Below are 24,009 nucleotides of genomic sequence, written 5' to 3' on the forward strand. Positions count from 1 at the left end.
TCACTTCTCAAAGCAAATTGAAACAATCAAAATATATTACTAGAACCAGAAATTAATATGAAGTTCTCAAAAAAGTTTGTTACATATCCCTTAATAAGGTTTCATATGTAACATATACATATTATAACTTGATCTATGATATTCGAATGTATCAAACAGCTGTGGTGACTTGACTATTACGATGGATAGATTGTGAATCTTCGTCGTATAAATGCATTCGAAGATTCTTATCAAAACTTGTAAGCAAGAAAGGTTCAAAAACCGGAGAGTACATCGTTCTCATAACCGTTTCCCTTTGTAGTGAAGAACAATAGTCGGTGTAAGTAGAACATGTCACATTCAATTGGAATCCAACTCCAAATAAGAAGTCCAGCTCTAAGAAGTTCATCTCCTCTGTGGTGATTCCTCCAATTTTTGCATAATATGCATTATTGTAACACCTACATTAGAGATAATATGTTAGAGATAAAATGTTAGGAAAAAAGGGAACTATAAGAGTATAAGACTATACGCAGATAGTATACACGCAACTCAACTTAAGGGTGTAAAAAATGTTAGTCGGTAGACGATAGACGGGATAACAAGTAACACAACTAGGCCAAGATTTTAAGTTTTATATATTAGTTTACTAATAGTAGTTTTTAGAATTAAAATATCAAGAAAGAAAAGCTTGCATGCATCAATCCATTAAATTTAATTTTGTTTTTGTATAAAAATACTAATCTTAGCGTTAAGAAAAAAAAGAAAGATAAAAAAGAGATGAGAACTTACAAGTCATCCATGAACTTGGCAGAGACCAAGACGCTGGAGATAATGAGCCTATGGACATTATAGGAATCAATGGGCAAAAAAGGCTGCTTTTGTATGAACCGATCCAAATATATATACGCGACTACGTAGCACGAGTCGCTACAATTTGCGTACTTAAAGATCCTTTCCATATAGCTTCTGATCGATATCGGAGGTTTGGTCAGTGCAGAGAAAGCTGAGAACCTCTGGTGTTCCCCGAACGGACGGCTCAGATCGTCGTTCATCTCAGACACCCTTTGTAGGAGAGATGCCATAGCCGTTATGACATTTGGCATAATGATCTCAGCCATCGGTTCTTGATCGTGATACATCTTCTGAATCTGATCAGCCATTGGAGAGAGGTGTGTGTATGTAGTTTATTACATGGATTGGACTTGTTTTGTTGTTTGTCTCCTCTCTTGCCTGTCGGTTTGGCTGTTTATATAGAAGAAATAATATATTGAATATTGTATGTTAACATTAGTCATGCCAATGATGATCATTGGGTTCTCACTACAAATTCTTTAAAAGTTATGATTTTATTTTCTTATCAACAACATGTAATATTCAAAAGTTAACTTATTTTGATTAATGGTTTCATTGCAATATATTCTTAGCCCCAACCACTATATTTGGACCCATTTGGCTGGCATATTGGAAACATAATGTTTTAATTTAATTAGATTAATAAAGTCACTAGGTAAGTGTCATTCAATTTATTCTAGCTTTAATTTATAGAGAGGAAGGATATATATAAGATTGAAATATACTATAAGATTTGAAGAAAAGAAGAAAACTAGTTGGGAATTGATATAACAATACTCGAATTTTTTTTTCGTGTTTGTCAATTATCCAATGTTCTACGCTGAAGAAAGTTACCTAATATTAAGTTGATAAATATGATTAGAGAGACCCAACAATATCGATAAAATGATGCTACTATATTTAGCGCCACTAAGACAACGCCGCGTGGAGAAGTGACGAGCCAGGAGAACCAAAGGTGCCAAACACGTTGAAGAGATAATGAGAAACATGTTGTGAGAATATTCAAAAGATCTGTGTATATTTAAGTTCACTGAATGTTTCTTATGTCTTTTTTCACTTCCTTCTCGTTATTTATTAATTGGAGTATTTTCAAAGATTATATCAGTGTTATATATTATGAATGTGAAATTAATTGATCTTTATACCCTCCTGTATCAATGATGACAACGACGTCGACAACAAAATCGATACCAAAATCAGTATGAGAAGCTTGGAATCTCCCAACTTTGATCCTCCCATGTCTTTACTTAGCTTTTCAATATAATTCATGAATAATAAAAAGATCAATCTCATTGCATAAATCTTATCAGCAAAAAGTTATTTGTGAATGTTAGCCCATCTAAGGCCTTCAATAATGTGTCACATTTGTGTACCTGAAATCATTACCAACAACATTGAAAAAAGTGACTGCATTAATCTGAGGCGAGGTGACACAACAACATCTAATTTATAATTACTGGAATACATTTACCGCATACAACATCTAGACAAAAAGATCACCATCATAATCATTCTAGATACACACACATATACACACACATATACACTTGCAGATTAATTTTTTATCTTCAAACTAACATAAAAATTAACAAACATGGTGCGTATTTGAATATCAAACTATAGATTATGCTTTTATAAACTTTTGCAGCTAATAAACCAAACTTCCATTTGAGGCCAAAACTCTGGTATCAACTCTTGCATCCATGGATCTCAGTATTTCCTGACCCATTCTCTTGCAACCTACCAATATCTGTTCCAAAAAACCAACTTGGTTATTAAAATCAATAACCTAAAACGTAATTTTTTTTTTTTACTTTAGTTGTATTAATTGCTGACTTACAGTTCCATGAGTGTGAATATCACGTGTTCTGAATCCACGATCAAGAACATCGAAAACAGCATCTTCTATCCTCTTTGCAGCATCTTCTTCTTTCAATCCGTATCTTAAAAGCATGACAGCTGATAGAACACTTGCCAATGGATTCACCGTGTCCTGCAAAAATTACCTCATATTCAAAAAAACTCATCAATTTCGACGTAAGCGACAAAAATGGTATGTCTGGTGATGCAACAACCTTCCCATAGTGTTTAGGTGCAGAGCCATGTACAGGTTCAAAGATTCCAAGACCCTGTATCCATAATTATATGAGAAAAATCAAAAACTCTCTTCTCAAACACATGCACACACACAAAAGGGACTTAGGTATTGTTTTGAATCGTGGTACTCACTGAATCACCAAAAGAAGCATATGGAAGCAATCCTACACTTCCGGGGATCACAGCCGCAAGATCAGAGAGAATATCACCAAACATAATCCCAGTCAAGATGACATCAAACTGAAACATCACAGAGTTTTGTGAGAACTCATTCACTAGAGTCAAAGAGACATCAAGGACTGGCTTTATAAGAAGACGATTACCTCTTTTGGATGACGAATAAGATCCATTGCAGCGGTGTCAATGAGTAGATGGGTCACTTCAACCTCAGGATACTCTGAGGACATTTTCATTACTCTTTCCCTCCACAGTATCGACCCCTATATATTTTCAAGAACAAACATTGAATCCTTGATCTTAACACACAAATCTCAATTCAAGATTACAATTGAAACTCAACCTCCAAGACGGAAGCCTTGTCAACAGAGCAAAGTTTACCACGGCGTTGTTTAGCAATCTCAAATGCCACACGAGCAATGCGATCAACCTAAGCAGAATCAGAAACAATCAAATACTTTGTTTTCCCCCACAAGAAACTCAGAAAATCTCATAAACACAAAAAAAAAAAAAACATGATCGATACCTCAGTTGAAGAGTAGGACTCGGTGCAAAACCCAACTTCATCACCTTGATCATTCTTGGTAAAACCACGAGGATGTGCGTTGTAAATACCGCCAGTAAGCTCCCGGATGATCATTAGATCGACCCCTTGTACTGTTTCTTGTCTCAGACATGTGGAACCAATCAACTGAAACATATCAAAAGGAGTGTGTCAAAATACACGACACGAATGAACAAATATCAAAACGCAATATTTGTAGTTTTGTACTAAGATATAACCTGAGGGAACACTCTAACAGGTCTTTAAGTTGGAAAACACGTCAAGACCCGCACGAAGCTGCGATAACCCAGTTATATAGGTTTCAAATGTTTCGGATGATCATCCCATTTCGGCCTTTGAAAAAACAAAACTTTCATATAAAAAAAAAAATATAACAATAAAAATTGCAACTTTAACTACAGAAAAAAAAATGTGTAAACATTAATGTATACCATCCAGCAGCTCCGAGAAGAATAGCATCTGATTGCTTTGCCCTTCTTAACGTTTCTTCTGGTAATGGAACTTCCACGTCAGAAGGGCAAAGCATAAATTTATATCACCAATCTAAATATTAATATCACCAATCTAAATATTTGATCTGAAATTCATTAATAAAAAAAAATGTATTTTTGATTTTTAGTACTAAGGATTTGATCATAATGTTCATCAAAATGTGATTAAACAAACAATGATTAAAGTATGATATTGCTGCATAAAAACCGTTGCTATTAAATAACCAACCATATGTAATTGTAAAAACGGAAGAAGCTGGTTCAAGATTTCTATTCCCGCCGCTTGTAAAGATGGAATTTTTTTGAGAAAACAAAAAAAATAGAATATTTGATTCCGTTGTTTATTCTTTTTAATTAGAGGATTCCAAAAAGAAAACTAAAATTAAAACAAGAGTATATTAGTTTTTTATAAAACAACTCTATAATATGTATGCATAAATTTTAAAAATCTATATTCATGGAACAGAATAGTAAAATGCACCTGAAGTGAGGGAAAAGAGTCCAGAATCTCTCAAATTGGTGAGTGAGTCAGAGTCAATACTCTGAAATGTGGTTTATGAGAGAAGAAAAGCAAAGAGACTTTTATTATGTGATTTTCTTGCACCACTTTTCAAGCTGCCGAGGAACTATTGTGAGTTATATGAGTTGTGAGAAAGAAAGCTCTATTTATTACTTTTTTATTTTTCCTCAAAATTTAATACTTCTAGTCTTTATTTTTAGGGATTTTTATGGTTCATTTTCTGAAATGATTTTGTTTCCTTCTTGTTTTCGTCATACAAGATGACTTGATTATTTCGCAAATTATATATATTAACCGCATTATTATTGTTTTTTCCTGATAACTACTTTGTTCATGAAAAAAAAAATGTTATATATATATATATATACCAAATCATTCTATATAGACTATAGAGTGTCGATTGTGATAGCCTAGATATTACTCATTTTGGGTTGATTTGTGATAGACTTTTTTCAAGCCAAAGTATAAACTCCTTGTTAATTCATCATATACATAACCAGATGAAAAAAAAAAATCACGTGGATGCTGTACGTTAAATTATAAAAACCATTAAAAACCAAAAACCATTTAAAAAAAAAACTACAAACATTCATGGCCAAAATAAGATAAAAGATCACGTGGATGCTGTACGTTAAATTATAAACTTAGATGATTGGATCAGACAGTTGGTACTACTTGGTAGTATCAGCATGTGCCAAGCAACATCTTCATGTATAACTGAATTCTGAATAGAGAGACATAATATGAACCTCATTCTGAATCCACGTGTTTGACAATAACTTTGAGTACGACTCATTTTAAAGTTAAATTGGTTTGATTCTATAATTGATGTATGATTATTTCGTTAATATCCTTTTAAAAATAAGTACTTTTATCTTCTGTATATATAATATGACATCGATGGTTTTGAATGGACAACACGAAACAACCGCATTTAACATTTAATTCAACTTTTACGGCAGATAGTATATGATATAGCGGTTATGCTAATTTTATTGTTATGTCATTTTCCGATTTCAACTCCATGTCTCCATCGTAATACATCATGTTACAAAATATTTTTACATCTATTTTATTCAATAACGAAAAGTAAGTTGTGTGCTTGACCACTAGAATTGAGTTTACATTATCGGTTCGTTCGTGAGGCTAAAAATACGGACTCATTACGAATTGTCCCGCATGATATTACAAAAAAGGAAAGAAATCGGCCCAAATTGAATATTGGAACAAGTGAGTACTGTACCAAAACATTCGAGTGTCGGGCCTATCGAATCGGAATCGAGTAATCAGGTAAAAAATAAAAATAAATGTTTTATGACTAAAAAATTGGCTGCTAGTTGGAGGAGTTATTCATTAATAAATTTAAGGAAGATTTATTCAGATGTAATATTACCCGAACCATACAATTTTTATATTTTGAGTATATTTTCTATATCCAGTATGTTCTCGTTGTACATTATAGAAAAAAACATAATTACAAGAAATGTTATTGCCATCTCAAAAAAATCGCATCGCTACGTCAGAAATCATTGATATGTATTAAATAATTTTCTATATCCAGTGTGCTTTCGTTGCATATTATAGAAAAAAACGTAATTAAAAAGAATGTCATTGCCACGTCAGAAAAATCGCGTGGCCACGTCAAAAATTGCTGACATGTATTAAATAACTTAGCCGTAAAGCGTTATAACAGTAATAACGACTAAGTTATGGTTTGTTGCGGGCCTTGCGGCCAATTTAAGAAAAATGGATAAGTTATAAGCAGACGGTTGACTTACGAGCATAATTTTCTATAAATCTAATTGTTGGTTTTTTTATCGATAACTTTCATTGTTGAATTTGAGTAGCTAAGACAAGTCTTACATAGGTAATATGATCACACATCTTTTTATTACGAGCTGAGAATTACAAATTAATACACACACAAACAAACAGGTAAAGGTCTTATGATAATCCTCTGTTTTGGGAGAAGAGGAACAAAGGCTTTCTTTTCTGTTGGAACTAATTAGCCGTAGCATCGGATAGGGTCCTTGCAGCTCTTTGCAGGGGATTGCGCGTTACCATGCATCCCACCTTTGGCGAGGTATTGCTGATGGTATTCTTCAGCCTTGTACAACTTCTTTGCTGGTAAGATCTCAGTCACAATCTTATTCTCAAGTTTTGTCTGCTGTTTCTCTAGAGACTCACGTGCTATTTTCTCTTGCTCGGGTGTGTAGTAATATATACCTGATCGGTATTGTGCTCCCACAAGTTCTCCCTGCAACCAGTTTTCAAAGATCGGTTAGGAATTGAACTTTTTCATAAGAATGATATGGCCACTATATCACATTCACTATGAAAGCTAAAACTGAAGACACAATCAAATCGAAGTTCAGGACAAGAATACAAACTCTCTAAACTAAACCAATCCGGATTATGCAAATATTTGACAAGAAGATTCCACCAAAAAAGTCAAACAAAAGTTAATATTCTTGAAACATGAAACTATATACTGGAGAAGACATTGAATCAATCGGAGCAAGAATCAAAAACATGAACATGACCAAAAAGTTTGACTTAATTTCCAAAATCATTAAACCAGAAAGAAAAAAAAAGGTACCTGACGATTCAAGGTGGTTGGATCATGTCTAGACCAGAACAAATCAAGAAGCGTCTCATACGTGCACTCCTTAGGATCATACTGAACCCTAACAACCTCTACATGGTTCGTAGCGTTCGTACAGACAATCTCGTACGTAGGATTTTCTGAGATCCCCTGAGTATAACCAACCTCAGTCACGTTCACTCCATGGATCCTCTGTAAAGCAAGCTCAAAACTCCAGAAACAACCTGCGGCGAACTCAGCAAACTCGTTTCCCGGCGCCGGAACATCGTTGTCGGGCTCCTCAGCTATCGGAGAAGGAACAATCACAGGTATCTCTGTTAAATGATGCTTCATAACAAATTCTTTGAGAGCAACTTCTTCAGGTGTATCAACAACTTGAGGCTCCTGAGCTTTTAGAGAAGATTCCATAGCTAACTCAGATGTGTTTTTTTTGGTGATGAGTTTTTTTAATTGTTAAAAGTGTATTGTTGTTTGATGATGAAGCCTCTTGACGATCGATTTATATAGAAATAAGCAAAGTCATGGTCAGAGATTAACAGCTACGTCAACACTTAATAAGATTTTTTAAATTTAGTAGTGTTTTGACACACAAGCAAAATACATTGGAATGTAAAATTTAATATGGTCAATTGTTAATATATCACGCGTCATTGTTTACTTGTACTTAAAAATGTCTATTAAACAAATAAAGTCCAACAACCATGATTATAAATTTTGATTTATGCATTGATCCAAACTTGTAAAACATGTTATTTTTTGTCGCAACTTGGAAAATATGTTATTGTATAGCAAATTGTGATTTGTGAACCGTTGACATTGAGTTTTCGCTCGCTATTAATATTCTAGACCTTTCTTCTATGTTTTTTTTTTTTCATCTTTCTCTTTTCTTATCGTCTGTTATAGTTACATGGATGACTTAAGTAGCATTATGCTAGTAATAGTATGCAACTAGGTTGGTGAGCACATTTGTATTATGCAATAAAATTTAGAAAGACATTGGTAATGGACTAGCACTAAAATGAGAGAGGTGGCCCTGCTACACTTTTTTATTCGTTGGCTTCAATTACCATGTCGATGACTTTTTGGGAGAATAATTGAGTTTAGGAGATTAGATCTAGGGTCCTTAATTAACGGATCACGATGATTGTGTGGTTTTATGTCCATTGAGTGTAACATCGGTATTACAAACATTGCAAATGAACTTCCAAAGAAGTAGTTCCATTGCGTGTAATCAACTTCGTCGGTTTTATACAATCTTGACACAAGTTCCTAAATGCTAAATCCTCTGTTTTAGGAGCGAAGCAGAGCACAAAAAGAGCATAAATAGGAGCTTTGCTCATCATAATAATACTGCAACACAAGGTTAAAACCATTAGACCTGTTCCTACGCTGAATTGACCCGCTTACGCCTATCATTAATCTTAGTCCGGATGAAAAGACTAAAGTAAAGGCAATCAAGTTGTTTGTATATCACTTTGGTTTAAATGTTTCCCACCGGCTTAAGGATTTGGTTTCACTACTTTGCCTAGAACTCAAACGAGACAACTTGACTATATAATAAGCTAACAAAACAAGCAGTAATTTTGCACATGAGTATCGTTCTCTGTCCATAGAGGTAAGACAATGCTAAGCCAGACTCACATCCAACAAGAAAGATAGTGCTTATCATAAACAGTACAAGAAAGAAACGCTTTGCAATCCATATATATACGACGAATGCTTATATATAAAAACTCTCAGGTGAGAATCCTCTGTTTTGAGAGCAGAGGAACAAAGACTTCTTGATTAGCCGAAGCAGCGGATAGGGTCCTTGCAGCTCTTTGCAGGGGATTGCGCGTTGCCAGACCCCCCGCCTTTGACGAGGTACTGTTGATGGTATTCTTCAGCTTTGTAGAATTTCTTAGCCGGTAAGATCTCAGTCACAATCTTGTCCTCCAATTTAGTCTGCTGTTTCTCTAGAGAGTCACGTGCTTGCTTCTCTTGCTCAGGTGTGTAGAAGTATATACCTGATCGGTATTGTGCTCCCAGAAGATTTCCCTGCAACATTCAAAACATCAGTAAAGAAATTGAAGAGTTGTCTTAAAGACATGGCTGCAAATTACCATAGAACAAAAAAAAGTAAAGAAAAATGATGGCTAATATCACATTCACTATCAAGCATTACCATATATATACATGTCTTTACACCAAGCAAAACAATCAAGAATGAGACATGCAAGTGACAAGAAAGAGCTGAACAACTTAAGACATGCAAGTTTTGGCTGGAGAAGCAAAATCGATACCTGACGATTCAAGGTGGTGGGATCATGCCTAGACCAGAACAAATCAAGAAGCGTCTCATAAGTGCATTCCTTGGGATCATACTGAACTCTAACAACCTCTGCATGGTTCGTGGTGTTCGTACAGACATCCTTGTAACAAGGGTTGTGTGAGATCCCCTGAGTGTAACCAACCTCAGTCATATTCACGCCAGGGACCCTCTGGAAAGCAAGCTCAACTCCCCAGAAACAACCTGCGGCGAACTCAGCAAACTCGTTTCCCGGCGCCGGAACATCGTTGTCGGGCTCCTCAGCTATCGGAGAAGGAACAATCGCAGGTTCAGCAACTAACTGAGGCTCCTGAGGTTTGAGAGAAGGAGCAACTTCAGGTGTATCTACAACATCTACTAGTTGAGTCTCCTGAACTTTCAGAGAAGAATCCATGTTAGTTAGTGTTGTGATCTTGTAATTGTTAAGCCTTGAAGGGATACTATAATAATGTGCATGAAGTATGCAACTAGATTGGTGGACACGTTTTGTTCATGCAATAGAAAAAGGAATGGCTCTCTTGCACTCTTTTTAATCTTTGTATGCGTTGGCTTCATTTGCCATATGCGTTGGCTTCATTTGCATGTGGATGGATTTTGGAAAGAAAAAAAAAAGATTAGACAATTATAATGAGTTTTCGATTGTACAATCTTTTTATGTTTGATTTATGTTCATAGAGTGTAACATCATTATTATTGTAACACTGGAAATAAAATTCCATAAGTAGTAGTTACATAAATCTTGACACACAACGGTCCCTAAACGCTAAATCCTCTGTTTTGGGAGCGAAGCAGAGGGAAACACTTTTTTACCCGTAGCAGCGGATTGGGTCGTTGCAGCCTTTGGCACAAGATTGCCCGAGGCCGAACCGGCCACCTTTTGACAGGTACTGCTGCTGTTGATCTTCAGCTCTGTAGAATTTTTTAGCTGGTAAGATCTCAGTCATGATCTTCCTCTCCATTTGTTGCTGGTGACGTTCCAGTGACTCGCGGGCTAGTTTCTCCTGCTCAGGAGTGTAGAAGTATATCCCAGATCTGTATTGGGTTCCCACGTCATTTCCCTGATCACAGTAAAGTAAGAAATTGCAAGTATTCAATGGTATTGTAGAAGTAAACTAACTAGAAATCAGAAATTGAAGTATTCAATGGATCAAATGTTTCTCACAGGCCAAGGATTTGGTTTCGCATATAGAATTCAAGATATACTTAGCCTAGAGTCCGAACAAGATAACTTGCCTATAACCTAGTGAAATGACTCTTAACAAAAGTAGCAGTAATTAGCAAATGAGTATCGTTCTCTGTCCACAGAGGCAAGGCAAATGGTAAGTCAAGCTCACATTGAACAAGAATGCTAAAGCTGATCATACACAGGACAAGAAAAAAAAAACATCTCAGAAATCCATATCTCCACCTCAGTGAAAAAAGTAGGGCAACAGAGCTACTACAGAAGCTGAATTATAGCTACAACAGAAGCTCGATTAAATTACCTACTTAAGCCTCATAACTCTACAAAACAAACTTCCATATCATGTCTTTCCTCATAATCTATAAGGATGGACCAAAGTTCCAAAATTGAAAGTTTCTCAGAGTTAAGACTAAAGATGAAACCTGAAAGCCATCAGATTTTGGGATAAAATCCCTAAAGCACATACAACAAGTTCTCTATAATACTAAAGACGAAACCTTTATCAAATCCCCAAAACTAAAGATTCAAACTTTTTAACTCTTCAACCTACAAAATTTGGTAACACCGTACCTGACGATTCAAAGTGGTGGGATCATGCCTAGACCAGAACAAATCAAGCAGAGACTCATAACTGCAATCATTAGGATCATACTGAACCCTAACAACCTCGGTATGTCTCGTGGTTCCTTTACAGACATCTTCGTATGAAGGATTGTGTATGATCCCTTGTGTATACCCAACCTCAGTCTGAGTCACCCCTGGAACTCTCTGAAACGCCAGCTCAACACCCCAGAAACAACCAGCACCAAATTGGGCAAACTTATTCGCCGGTGACGGAGCGTCATCGTCTTTCCCCTGAGCTATCGGAGAAGGATCCATATTGCTTTGCCCACTTGATCCCAAACCCATCCTGTTGAGTATATTGTTCATTGAGAGATTTCTAATGACAGAGATGAAGACACGAGGGGGCTTATGGAGAGAGAGAGAGAGAGATGCAGCGTTTGCGTTTTTAGTTGCGTTTACGATAAGAAACGGCAAAATCAGATAACCGAATTGAATCAAACCGAACCAGAAATTACGGTTTTAATTTGGTCATAAACTCTTAAACCAAAAATATATAAACCGAACCGAATATTCGCACTCGTACGCATTAAAATTAAGGGAAAGTATATATTATACATGATTACAAAACTCTCTTTTGTAACTTGCAAGTTTGTTAGTCACAATAAGACCATATGAATGGAAAAGCTAAAACCATCAAATATACAAAAATGCCCATACTACTACCGCTCGAACCACTGCCGTTAAAACGGGTGGCCGAGCTAGCGACTCCGGTCGCAGGGTTATTTTGCTTAGAAGAAGGTTGAAGAATCCCGGCAGCCGAGGCTTGGGGAGATCCAACGGGGGATTGAGATGGGGCATTGCCTTCGACGTTGACTCGTAACCTCATACCAGAGAAGCAATGGAGCCTATTACCGCATACAAAGAACCGGTCTCCCGGTTTGGAAAGTGAAACGGTCGTGTTCCCGTTTGTGAACGTACGGATCGCGTCTGTTGAGTTGCAGTTTTGGTAGTTGTTTTTATCAACTTCATATACACTGTGCGTCGATGAGTATTGGAACACTTGCAAAAACATTATATACGCATAATCATATTTAGAAAATATTATAAAGTTTAATGAGGGATGTCTAGCGATTTTTAGAACAAGGATGTTAATTTAACTGTGTATATGATAGATACTTACTTAGAACATCACCAGAAGAGAATCGCTTGCCTGAAGTCCAAGACTCAAGATCGGAGCTTATGTCCCAACCGGAACTGTCTCCCACAAAGTATGTCGTTGCGTTGCATCTTCTTATTACTACTATCCCAGATATGATGCAAAGATTTAAAAGAAATAGCATCGTCGATGACTTCTCCATAGTGCAAGCTGTTTGTATTTTTTTTTTAAATTGCGTTTAATTATCTTGTATTGCTATCGTTTTCTATTATGTGATATTGTAAATATATATGTGTATATATAGAGCATAGGTTAAGGTTGCTCATTGGTGGATAACCTAACTTCACAACCACCACAACATATATGATCTGCTTTGTTCCCTGGCCTTTAATTTGTTTGTGTTTTTTTTTTTCTTAACAATTTTTTCGTGTTTCACAATTCATAAGATTCCTGTGCTGTTAGGAATAGTCCTCAGCCCTCAAAATTGTTAGATCTTCATGAAGACATTGAAGAAGTATTGGGAAGATTGTAGCGACCTGTAAATAATGCATGTATCTATATATATGATCTAGCTACTGGTTTGGTACTTTGATCTGAAGATAGAAGAAGTTTTTCCTTGGTTTGAGATTTAAATCTCATCAGCACATTCAAAATGTTGTTTTGTTAATATACAAACAAAACCCAACATACTACACTTCCATTGTTTCTAAAAAACCAACACAAATTAATTTAAATTAAGTTATAAATACACCATTTTCTCATTAAAAATATTTTGTTAAATATAAACCAATAATAAATCATACTAAATTCAAATAATTTCAATTAATACTTCTTGGAGTTTACAAATTGGTAAACATTAATTAATTAAAGAGTGTGTAGAATTTGCATGATGAGGCTAAAATAACTACAACTTTATTCATGTCTATAAATTAGTTATTATGTACTTTTCGTTTTCCAAAAATATTCGCATAGGCTTGGAATTGGCATTGAGGGAGTTGAACCATATATAACTTCTCGACTAATCCTGAGGGTTTCTCTTTACCAAATCTACCTAAAATGCTTCCAGAGAATTTCCCTTGTAACTCCTTTTCTATTTGTTGGAACATGCATAGTATAAAAATTTAAAATATTACTGTTGGGTGATGAAAAAAAAAATTGCTATTGGGTTATTGTCTTTTGGGATACAAAGTTAAAAACATAGTCTATTTCTTAAAACACATACAAGAAAACAAAATTGTTTTGTCCTAAAATATAACCAATTTTTTTTTTTTTTTTTTGCAAGTTTCATTCACCTTTTATGTATTTATAGAAATGAACTATTATACCAACTACTAAAAGGGCTAATATATCACTAGAAGCACTTTTAAATAGTACTTACTTTGATAACCAGCTAGCTAGATGTATTTCTATGGAAAATCAATGTAATAATATCTAACAAGTGCTAGTTATGTTACTAATGTTTTTAAAAAAAATTATACACTTTTCATGATCCATGAAACTTCTTTTTTTGTTGTTAAAGATGATTCATGGAACTTCATATTGATGTTAGTATATTAGCATGGTCCTTTGAATGTCGTCAGTGACATCAGACGGTTTTCATTGTCTCAAAACTTTGTACAATCATAAATGTCCGGTGCATGAAGGAACCGGCGCAATAATACATTTTACCTAGACCTCACGCAAGACCATATAACTATTCCTTTTTTACATAATTTATACATTTCATACGACATATATATCAAATTTATCTATATATCCACATGTGTGTCCAACATATTTATGAAGGCTTGAAATCCGGACAAGAGGATGCTTTTTTGCGGAAAGTTTTCCTTTGTTTTTTTCTAGATGGTGCTATGAATGAGATCGAAGTCTCTACTAAAATATTAATAAATCCATGTTAGTGTTTGTACTAAATATCCCAACATCGAATTAATGGCCTGCGTCATATCTGAATTTAGTCACTCTTATATATTTCGTACAACATATGAATGTTCATTATGACTCGTTATTGGTATACATATACATTTTGACAGTTACACATGCTCTAGAGCTTCCAAGAAGAAGAAGAAGAATAATAAATTAGTATTCGACCGTCATGTATTTATTACAACTCCGAATTGTCAAAAGACGGCTACAAAACCTTACTTATAGAGGAACTACTCGCACTTTCCCATTTAGTTCTCCCTTATTGTTAACCGATTTCTCAACATTAAGTTCAAATCTCAACAATGGAGAAAGGTGAGGATTCAAGTACATTCAAAATGGGGAATTCTGCACAAGAGAGAAGTTTACCGTATGTACCTGATTGTTATGTCGTCCCGCCTTCTTGCCAACCATGCGATTCAGATTCCGAAATCGTACCCACGATCGATGTTTCTCGGCTGAAAGGTGGCGATGATGAACGTCGAGAGGTTATTCGAGAGCTAAGTTTGGCATGTCAGCATCTTGGTTTTTTCCAAGTAAGTTAGTTCACATAATAAATGGGAAGTTATGAATATATGAATCATCTTTCATGAAAATTCGGTGGTAAGGAAAACTTCTATTTTCGAAATCCCATTGTGGATGTGGGATTGAATCCGGAATATTACACAGTAACAGTACAATTTTAAACTATTTTACTACATGTTATATGCTCCACTAGATAACTGTTATCTGCTTACAGTGTGACAACCACGGATTCAATATAGTCAACATAGATTGTGTCACTATTTATATCCTATATATAGGTTTCAAACGATATCGTTTATTTCACGAATTCACGTTATATAAACTTTCTTAGTCGTTGAAATCAAAATATCTGCTCTGTAACGCGCTTAGTTTTATTTAACACACGCACGTGACGTGGCTGTCACATGCCGGGTCAAAACCGGTTTAAATGAAATTTCTGGTTAATTTGCTTCGATTTTTTACCAACATTTTCCGGTTCTCCTCAGTCCTCATCCCCTTTTAACTTATTTCTTCTTTTGGCTGTATCAGATAGTGAACCATGGAATCAACCAGACCATACTAGACGACGCCTTGGAGGTTGCGAAAGGCTTCTTCGAGCTGCCTCCAAAGGAGAAAAATAAGTTTATGTCAAACGATGTGTACGCACCGGTTCGGTACAGTACGAGTCTCAAAGACGGTTTGGACAAAATCCAGTTCTGGAGGATCTTTCTAAAGCACTATGCACATCCTCTTCATCGTTGGATTCATCTTTGGCCTGAGAATCCACCCGGATACAGGTATTAGATGTCACTGATTAGGTCATACATAACATATACATTGCATATACAAAAATAAGCATAAAAGGGTTTGCTTATAGCGGCGCATTTTGTCCTTTTTCTTGTGCACCTAATGGACTCTATCACCTGGACCGTCCTAACTTAGGTAAGGTTTCAGAAACAATCCTCTGTTTTTCTTTAGACAAACAAAAAAATATATAATAAAAAAGAATCCTCTGTTTTACTTGGCAACCATTCACTTTTTTGTTTCTTTATGTTTAAAACAATGTTGATAATATCTGAACCTTTTTTTTTCAAAAAAAAAAAATAGATATATATTATTTGAACTTCAAAATACTGAAGATCCTTCATGCAATAGACATTGTGTGATTGAAAACCTCAGTCTCAATTTAATTTCTTATCAACATTGTCTCTCAATTTATGTAATTTTGTTGAAGCTAGTTAACGTGCTAATTTAGCCTTCCTTGTCTCTTTTTTTCTTCCATTAGTTTTTGATATATTTTCCACATTTCCTTAATCAGTTGTTGGTCCGTTTCTCTTACCGTTCTTTGTCTACATCCTTAATAATTATAGAATATAGTTTTGTTTTTATTTGTACGTAGCACACATTTTTTTATTTTGTTCTCAAATATAGCACACGGTTTTGTTTTTCTTTCTTTATCATGGTTTTTATGATTCCGTTTTGTTGCCTCTATATTAAAAAAAAAAAAAACTAATTTAAAATGGTAATTAACTCCATAACATTTAGCTTTAGTTTACTCTTGTAAGCTCGAAATAATATCGTTGTAAAAGAGACTATGAACAAGAGGTATGTTAAGGGGAAAAAAAAAAAGAACTTTTATGTTTTTTTCGTTCTCGGTAATGGAATATATTTATCAACATCTTTTAACTATACACACATGTATGTGCGTTTATGTAAATATCTCAGGGAAAAAATGGGAAAGTTCTGCGAGGAAGTGAGGAAGCTATCGATAGAGATAATGGGAGCAATAACGGAGAGCCTAGGGCTAGGGAGAGACTACCTGTCGTCTCGGATGGACGAAAACGGCACGCAAGTCATGGCCGTTAACTGCTATCCACCGTGTCCGGGCCCTGAGAAGGCGCTAGGCCTGCCGCCGCATTCAGACTATAGTTGCATCACCATCCTTCTACAGAACTTGGCCGGTCTTAAGATCTTCGATCCAATGGCTCATGGTGGCTCTGGCCGCTGGGTTGTTGTCCCACAAGTCACAGGTGTACTTAAGGTATGTTCCAACTGTTTCGGTTTAGACCTTAGCCAAAATTACCCGAAAGTGAACCCGTTTCGGTATAGATATAAATAAAAATGTCATTACCATATTCGTAAATTTCAATTCCAAATTTTCTTTTTATCATCGAATGAAAATGCTCTTTTTCTTTAATTAGGTCCATATTGGCGACCATGTCGAAGTGCTAAGCAATGGATTATACAAGAGCGTCGTTCATAAAGTCACTTTAAATGAAGAGAAGACGAGAATCTCCCTCGCGAGCTTGCATAGCTTGGATATGAACGATAAGATGAGTGTACCGTGCGAATTGGTTAACGATGAAAATCCGGTACGGTACAAAGAGAGCAGCTTTAAAGATTTTCTTGATTTTCTAGTCAAGAATGACATTTCTCAAGGGGATAGGTTCATTGACACTCTCAGAATTAAGGACTGATCGAGTCGAACACGTTGTGGTTCAAGGTGTGTACGAGTAAGATATATAGCCCGGTTTGGTTTGGTACACGGTATGACTTAGTCCATGTCCTTCTACGTTTAAGTTGTGTGTTCAAATGGACATGTATAGATATCAAATATATATATACTAGATGAAGACCGCCCGATGTGCGGGTTTAAAGTTTTCTAAATTAAATTAAATTTAACAAAAATATATTAAAATTTGTTGTACGTTATTTATAAATTTTATTTTTGTTATAATATACTGATTTATATCCAATTACAAATCTTTTATATATGTTACTATTAAAAGTGTATTTTTCTACACCTAAATATACTTTTTGTTACAAATATATTTTTTATCACCACCTAGAAAATGTTTATATGAACATATTAAGCCAACTATTTTACTTTCACTTCTGCGTAGTTTTTTAATTACTAAAATTGTTGGCTCAAAAAACATTTTGCATTAAATTATATTACATACTATACTAATCAGTGATGTATCATCACAATAATGTATAACCCCCCATGAAGAAAACCTCGGGTCCGCTGTCATCCCTTATAGAATAATATATGACCCCATGGAGAAAACCTCGGGTCCGCCCACATCCCTTATAGAGAGAACCTTGCGTCCAACCTCCTCCACCATGGAGAGAACCTTGGCTCCGCATTCCTCCCTTGGGGAGATAACCTTGTGTCCAACCTTCTCCACCATGGAGAGAACCTCGGCTCTGCCCTCCTCATGTGTGGAGAGAACATGTTCACATCTTTTTGATATCTCAAAATAGCTTACTCCAACAACCAATGAAAGTAAAAACATTTTTCTAACGTCACAAAATCTTTTGATAGTAACAAATGTTAAATTTCTCAATGTATTTATGGAAGTGTCTTTGACATACCATGATGTAGCCTCTGTCTATGTAACACCTCAACCGCCACCTTGCTTAGTGAGCCCATGTCCACTCTCAGTCCATGGATCCACCTTCCTAAGTGGACCCTACATCTATTCTCGGCCCGTGGACCCACCCATATTCGATGGCCGGTTTATTACGTCTGGGAGGCTTTAAAAACTTGGTTACCGACCCTACAAATCAACAAATGATCTTTTTGTGTTTTGTACTGACTCGCACAGTTCCGACAATCACTTCCAGGAAGGTTAACCATCATGAAGTTCTCTCAGGACTCTTAACAAAAAAAATTAGTGCATTTTGGTGACATATGTGGCCAAATCAATTATTTTGAACCTTTCCGCAAACCAGGGTGACACAGTCTTTGAGCTCCTATGGATCTATCAACAAAGATTTATGTTTTTACAATCTATCTATCTATGTTTGTTGTAAGCTTGTGTTTGATTAGCCTATTTTATCCATCCATTAGGTTGATGAGCTTCTACTCGTTATCTCCCTTTGAGATTGAATAAATAATGGTAACAATTATGTTTGCAAAAAAAAAAAGAAGGGTTATTATGACCAACCAATCAAGGTTGAGAAATTAGAAGAAAATTAATTTGATATAATTAAAAAACAATAGAAAATTATAAGCATGGTAATATATGAATCCTAAATAATTCAAAGATAAAAATATAAATAAAATAAAATAATCTAAATATACTACAATAAATTTTAAAATACAGTATTAGGAAAAAAATACGCATTAATCTTTTTTTGGGTCAACATATTAATATTATCTATTCCCAACTGAAAAAGGAGAAAGTAGGAGAAAATTTTGGTTTAAAAAAATAAGAAAAATTTTGGTATTTTTAAAAAATTTCTGTAATTTTTTATAATTATCTTTTTATATTATTAATTTTTTTAAAAACAAAATATTTTATTTTTGTTGTAATCAAATTCCTCCTATTAAATATTATTTTTACATATGTCAAAATCTTAAACTGATAACTTGACACATGTCAAAATCTTATTAATGACTAACTTTCAAAACCCAACTTTATATAATAAGAATATTTTTTAAAACAAAATATTTTATTTTTGTTGTAATCAAATTTCTCCTATTAAATATTATTTTTTACACATGTCAAAAAATCTTAAATATAGAACTTACACATGTCAAAATCTTGTTAATGCCTAACTTTCAAAACTCAATTTTATATAGTAAGATTAAAATAATTTTTTTATTTTTATTGTAATCAAATTCCTCCTATTAAATATTAATTTTTACACATGTCAAAATCTGAGATTAATAACTTGACACATGTCAAAATTTTGTTAATGACTAACTTTCAAAACCCAACTTTATATAATAAGATATATATACGTGTTAAATTGTAATGTGAGATATATATATATATATATAGCGTATCATTTTCCCTATTTCCGAAAATTCAATGTAATTAAAAACCACCTGAATTAAAAAAAATTATAATTATATGTATACGCATGGAATAAAAGAAAGGTAATGTATATATGGCTATTTTTCACAATCATAAATATATGTCTAAATACTTCACAAAAATTTACGTAACTAAGAATGCTTTCCAAATAAACAAATGAAGTGAATTTCATTAAAGATTTTGACAGAGTCCTAACCTAGATCCGAATTTACCAAAGGCATAGGCCCTAAAATTCGCCAACAAATAATTAATATATTTAAGGACTTTTACCAACGAATTACGGATTTTTTTTTTCTCATTTTACACAAACGTATTATCTTTTAGCCTTAGCTAGTTACATTGTAAAGAAACTGATTCAATCTCTTCTAACACAACACGACCAGAATATATAGAGGCAATATGTACAGATCCGCGAGCTGGAACCGTGTGACCGAGGATTACTCGGTGCCTTGGTCCGCACCAAAGGGATTATGGAAGGGCCTAGACGAAGACGACTCCGCTCCATACAATCCCATCGGGCAAGAGGGGACCAAGAAAGAGAAGTCACGTTCCAAGTTTGCTGAAAACGCCGTTCACATAATCCCTTTTGTCCTTATTGCTTGTGCTCTCGTCCTTTGGTTCTTCTCTAATACAGGTTTGTGTACAAATATACACATTGTGTCTATATTCATGATTTTAGGCTCTATTATTACCTATTTGTACGATTCTATACATATGCATGCAAACAAACCTTCTATATTAGAATGTTGCTTTTTCTAGTCGTTGATCCAGTAATTTACTTGTGGTGTATGACGAATCAAGTATTTAGTATTGTTAAACACACGATCTTTCCTATCACTACGGAACTTACATGACAGAAATGTGTGATCATTAGTATGGATTTTATCAGTATGGCATGTTTTGGTTAAAAAAAGAAATAAAAAAATATATAGATTACAAAAGCTTAAAAGATACGTATTTTGATAGTCTTCAATAGATTTGTAGCTTTAAATGATAGTACCTTTTTACGTATAGATGTGGATGTTGGGGTGAAAGGAGAATCGATTGCGGCTAAGATCGAAGGGTTAACGATCGAAGGAGACATTGATAATGACAGCGACGGAACTCAGACCGGGTTCTTAGGCGGCGCCACAGAGGTCGGTGGTTCTTACAAGACTAGACTAAAACGCGGCTTCAATAAGCGTCATCGGAGGATACAAGCGTCAAGGAAAGTGGTGAAAGATTTCTATTAGCTTTTTTTTGTTTGTTTTTTTGATAAAGAAAATATTAGTAATTAACGTTTAAAATGATTTCATACTTTTTAGATCTATATTGATATTTGATTCTGCATTTTATGCTCGAAACATAATTGCATATTGACGTCTATAGTTTTTCACGAATTAGAAAATAAAATTATAGAATAATTTGCTGCTACTTGAAGGAAAGCTGTTTAATGTAATTGATTTCTTTATTTGAAAAAAAAAAAACGCATGCATCTGATTCCTTTTCAAACAAGACATGTTAGCTGACATAAGTTTGAACAAAAAAACCGTCGGTTTACCGACTTGCCATAAATTAAACGCTACTTTAGTGTCAAGAGATTCTAGATACAATAAACCAACCTATAGTTCGAGTCTTCAATACCACTATACAACATCTTAAATGGAAGATTCGATGATTAGTCTAAATTTTTGAATCAATCCACCCATTATTAAAAGATTCAAGAAATTAGTCCAATTCTAAAAACTAAGCTACTTTTTTGGTGTATTCGCTGCTTCACTGCCACTGGTATCGTTTCCTGCTTGAAACAAACTTTTAGAAACGACAAAAACAAATATAAATAAAAAATTTGCAAAACTATTTTTTCATCAAATGGTTCTGAGAGTTTTTGTGTGTTTGCGGGCTCACCAAACCTACCAAGTTTCGCGAAAGAGAAACGGCTGTCGAGGATATAAAGGATACGTCTCGACACGTGTGCCAGATGGTGCTCGTCTCCGCTTTATTATTTATATGTTCCTCTGATTACCATTTACACCTGTGCCTTCCCATGCAATTTTTACCACTCATGTGTTTCCAAATGTTTTTCACTCTTCACCTTAAAAACGCTTTTTACGTAACGTCTGTTAACTTATATCGCTCACGAATCAATACCATTTTTTACGACATAATCAAATATTTTACTAATCTATTGTTCGTAAATTAGGGTAGTAGACTCTATCTATCGTGCGTGACACTGATAAATGCTAAATTTGAAGAAAAAAAAAAAAAAAACTTGAAATCGTATTAATTTATCTTTCACCATGTTCTGTCTCCGTTAAGATATTTCTTTATGTAAACCGTATAAATCTTCTTGCAAATAAAAAATAAAAAATTAACTGTAACGTTTAAAATATAGTTTTGGCATTTTTCATTTCAAAAGTTTGTAAAGGGTAAAACTATATAGAATATTCGACTTTTCATTTCGCTTTTTCTCCTATAAATTCGTCTTTCGGTTTCCTCGATTTTTTACGACGATCTCTATCATTTTTTTTTTCCTTTTCTAAATTTAAAAAAAAAATGTATCAACCAAATTAAATCTTTGATCATTGCATGAAAAAAAAATGTTGAAAAGTGTAAGTCCAATGGCATTCTACGATATAGGTGACCAGCAATACTCTGCTTTAGGGTACATCGTGAGTAAGCCTGGGAATGTAGGAGCATACGACATAGTAGACCCTCCGATCCCAACCATCGACGATGCGATCTACGGCTCAGATGAGTTCCGCATGTACGCTTACAAGATAAAACGGTGTCCACGTACCCGCAGCCACGACTGGACTGAGTGTCCCTACGCTCACCGCGGCGAGAAAGCCACACGCCGTGATCCTCGGCGTTACACTTACTGCGCAGTCGCATGCCCGGCTTTCAGAAACGGAGCATGCCACCGTGGGGACTCATGCGAATTCGCACACGGTGTATTCGAGTACTGGCTCCACCCGGCGCGTTATAGAACACGCGCTTGCAACGCCGGGAACTTGTGTCAGAGGAAAGTGTGTTTCTTCGCACACGCGCCGGAGCAGCTTCGGCAGTCTGAGGGAAAGCACAGGTGCAGGTACGCTTACAGGCCGGTGAGAGCTAGAGGCGGGAACAGTAATGGGGTGGCGATGAGAATGGACGGTGAGGATTATGACACGTCACGATCTCCGGAGAAAAGCGGGAAAAGTGGTTTAGATAGTAACGAGGAGAAGGTGTTGTTGAAGTGTTGGAGTCGGATGAGCATTGTGGATGATCATTATGAGCCGTCTGATTTGGATTTGGATTTCGATTTGAATTTCGGTTTGGATTGGATCTCAGAGCTGGTCAATTAAATTGTGAATTTAAAGGGGAGAGAGAGAAGAAGAAACCAATAAATAAAAGTGGATTTTAACAAAATCCACAAGATCAAGATTCAAGATGAGAGATCTTGTCATGTATATGGTAAATTTAATCGTAATGATTTCTTGTAATGTTGTTTAAAAGAGTTATTTCACTGATCATGTAATTGTAAGCTGATTCTTGATCTTATTTGAAGTCTATCACTCTATCAGTTTCGAGATAATTACAATGGTTTTTTTTTTTTTTAATTAAACCGAAGTTTGAGAAGAAAACGGAGTTTATATGAGCTAAGTTTGTATCAGTCACCACTCACCAGTCATGCAACCGTTACACAAATATAATAGTTGTATATCATAAAAAGTTTGGGGTTGTCAATCGTTGACCCGGAAAAAAAGCAATTTAGTTGACAACATATACGATTCTTTCTTTAAATGTAGTTGAAAGAGAAGAAAATATGTATTTAGAGTTGTAATGTAATCTATATATAGGAGCAAAACCATGTTTTATGGTCTATTGACGTTACTAATATATAAAGAAAATTTTGGGAAAAGAAATTCAACGGTTCAAGCGAAGAATCTTGGCTATGAATCTATGATACATCTGACTAATCATCTTCTTTTTACAAATTCAATAATCAATTTTCTTGGGTAGAAATATAAACTTAAATTTATCGGGCATGAATTGTTTTGGGTGAAGGGCGGTCTGATATGTTAATCCAAAATTTTCACCTGTAACACACTTGTACATATATATATACACATATTATTTAGTTTTGTAGCCAAGCTGCTTCGTTAAACCCAAAAGAAATAAAGAATTACAACATACATATAGAACGTCGATGTCACATTTGTTCATGATTTCTTCCAAAGAAGTTTATGTTCTTTGTTCATTACCTGCTGTAGTACTACCAGCGTCCGTAT

At 34.9% G+C, this 24,009-nt stretch overlaps 9 protein-coding genes across 10 annotated transcripts; 3 read left to right on the plus strand and 6 right to left on the minus strand.

Moving 5' to 3' along the window:
- Positions 1–17: 17 nt before the first annotated feature.
- Positions 18–1,220, minus strand: LOC104734764 (cyclin-U4-2-like). Its single transcript, XM_087505487.1, has 2 exons — positions 772–1,220; positions 18–440 (listed from the first exon to the last, which is right to left on the minus strand). Exons 1-2 carry the CDS (start codon positions 1,140–1,142, stop codon positions 152–154), a joined length of 660 nt encoding a protein of 219 aa, XP_087361613.1. The 5' UTR covers positions 1,143–1,220; the 3' UTR covers positions 18–151.
- A 1,042-nt stretch (positions 1,221–2,262) lies between these two features.
- Positions 2,263–4,250, minus strand: LOC147918415 (3-isopropylmalate dehydrogenase 3, chloroplastic-like). Its single transcript, XM_087506075.1, has 9 exons — positions 4,105–4,250; positions 3,892–4,006; positions 3,635–3,799; positions 3,452–3,538; positions 3,255–3,371; positions 3,064–3,171; positions 2,910–2,963; positions 2,675–2,827; positions 2,263–2,584 (listed from the first exon to the last, which is right to left on the minus strand). The coding sequence occupies exons 3-9, from the start codon at positions 3,746–3,748 to the stop codon at positions 2,483–2,485; spliced, it is 735 nt and encodes a 244-aa protein (XP_087362201.1). The 5' UTR covers positions 3,749–3,799; positions 3,892–4,006; positions 4,105–4,250; the 3' UTR covers positions 2,263–2,482.
- A 2,170-nt stretch (positions 4,251–6,420) lies between these two features.
- On the minus strand, positions 6,421–8,178 carry LOC104768954 (peptide methionine sulfoxide reductase A2). Its single transcript, XM_010493062.3, has 2 exons — positions 7,284–8,178; positions 6,421–6,941 (listed from the first exon to the last, which is right to left on the minus strand). The coding sequence occupies exons 1-2, from the start codon at positions 7,695–7,697 to the stop codon at positions 6,690–6,692; spliced, it is 666 nt and encodes a 221-aa protein (XP_010491364.1). The 5' UTR covers positions 7,698–8,178; the 3' UTR covers positions 6,421–6,689.
- Positions 8,179–8,827: 649 nt separating this feature from the next.
- On the minus strand, positions 8,828–10,196 carry LOC104768955 (peptide methionine sulfoxide reductase A2-like). Its single transcript, XM_010493063.3, has 2 exons — positions 9,572–10,196; positions 8,828–9,326 (listed from the first exon to the last, which is right to left on the minus strand). The coding sequence occupies exons 1-2, from the start codon at positions 9,989–9,991 to the stop codon at positions 9,075–9,077; spliced, it is 672 nt and encodes a 223-aa protein (XP_010491365.1). The 5' UTR covers positions 9,992–10,196; the 3' UTR covers positions 8,828–9,074.
- Positions 10,190–11,899, minus strand: LOC104768956 (peptide methionine sulfoxide reductase A3). Its single transcript, XM_010493064.3, has 2 exons — positions 11,351–11,899; positions 10,190–10,655 (listed from the first exon to the last, which is right to left on the minus strand). Exons 1-2 carry the CDS (start codon positions 11,708–11,710, stop codon positions 10,404–10,406), a joined length of 612 nt encoding a protein of 203 aa, XP_010491366.1. The 5' UTR covers positions 11,711–11,899; the 3' UTR covers positions 10,190–10,403.
- LOC104768957 (Cupredoxin superfamily protein) lies at positions 11,897–12,788 on the minus strand. The gene is made up of 2 exons (XM_010493065.3): positions 12,525–12,788; positions 11,897–12,403 (listed from the first exon to the last, which is right to left on the minus strand). The coding sequence occupies exons 1-2, from the start codon at positions 12,700–12,702 to the stop codon at positions 11,997–11,999; spliced, it is 585 nt and encodes a 194-aa protein (XP_010491367.1). The 5' UTR covers positions 12,703–12,788; the 3' UTR covers positions 11,897–11,996.
- A 2,692-nt stretch (positions 12,789–15,480) lies between these two features.
- On the plus strand, positions 15,481–17,683 carry LOC104772153 (flavanone 3-dioxygenase 3-like). Of its 2 annotated transcripts, none has more exons than XM_019242083.2 (3): positions 15,481–15,724; positions 16,653–16,968; positions 17,129–17,683. In XM_019242083.2, the coding sequence occupies exons 1-3, from the start codon at positions 15,573–15,575 to the stop codon at positions 17,402–17,404; spliced, it is 744 nt and encodes a 247-aa protein (XP_019097628.1). In that variant the 5' UTR covers positions 15,481–15,572; the 3' UTR covers positions 17,405–17,683. The 2 variants fall into 2 exon arrangements, with proteins under 2 accessions (XP_019097628.1, XP_019097629.1); XM_019242084.2 differs by lacking the exon at positions 15,481–15,724 and adding an exon at positions 16,442–16,532.
- Positions 17,684–20,040: 2,357 nt separating this feature from the next.
- On the plus strand, positions 20,041–21,148 carry LOC104768958 (uncharacterized). Its single transcript, XM_010493066.3, has 2 exons — positions 20,041–20,390; positions 20,771–21,148. The coding sequence occupies exons 1-2, from the start codon at positions 20,156–20,158 to the stop codon at positions 20,986–20,988; spliced, it is 453 nt and encodes a 150-aa protein (XP_010491368.1). The 5' UTR covers positions 20,041–20,155; the 3' UTR covers positions 20,989–21,148.
- An 844-nt stretch (positions 21,149–21,992) lies between these two features.
- Positions 21,993–23,312, plus strand: LOC104708346 (zinc finger CCCH domain-containing protein 54). The gene has a single exon (XM_087503630.1). The coding sequence runs from the start codon at positions 22,336–22,338 to the stop codon at positions 23,080–23,082; it is 747 nt and encodes a 248-aa protein (XP_087359756.1). The 5' UTR covers positions 21,993–22,335; the 3' UTR covers positions 23,083–23,312.
- Positions 23,313–24,009: the final 697 nt, after the last annotated feature.

The sequence above is a fragment of the Camelina sativa genome, chromosome 20 (genome assembly GCF_030686135.1).
Source record: "Camelina sativa cultivar CO46 ecotype springtype chromosome 20, ASM3068613v1".
NCBI lineage: Eukaryota > Viridiplantae > Streptophyta > Magnoliopsida > Brassicales > Brassicaceae > Camelina > Camelina sativa.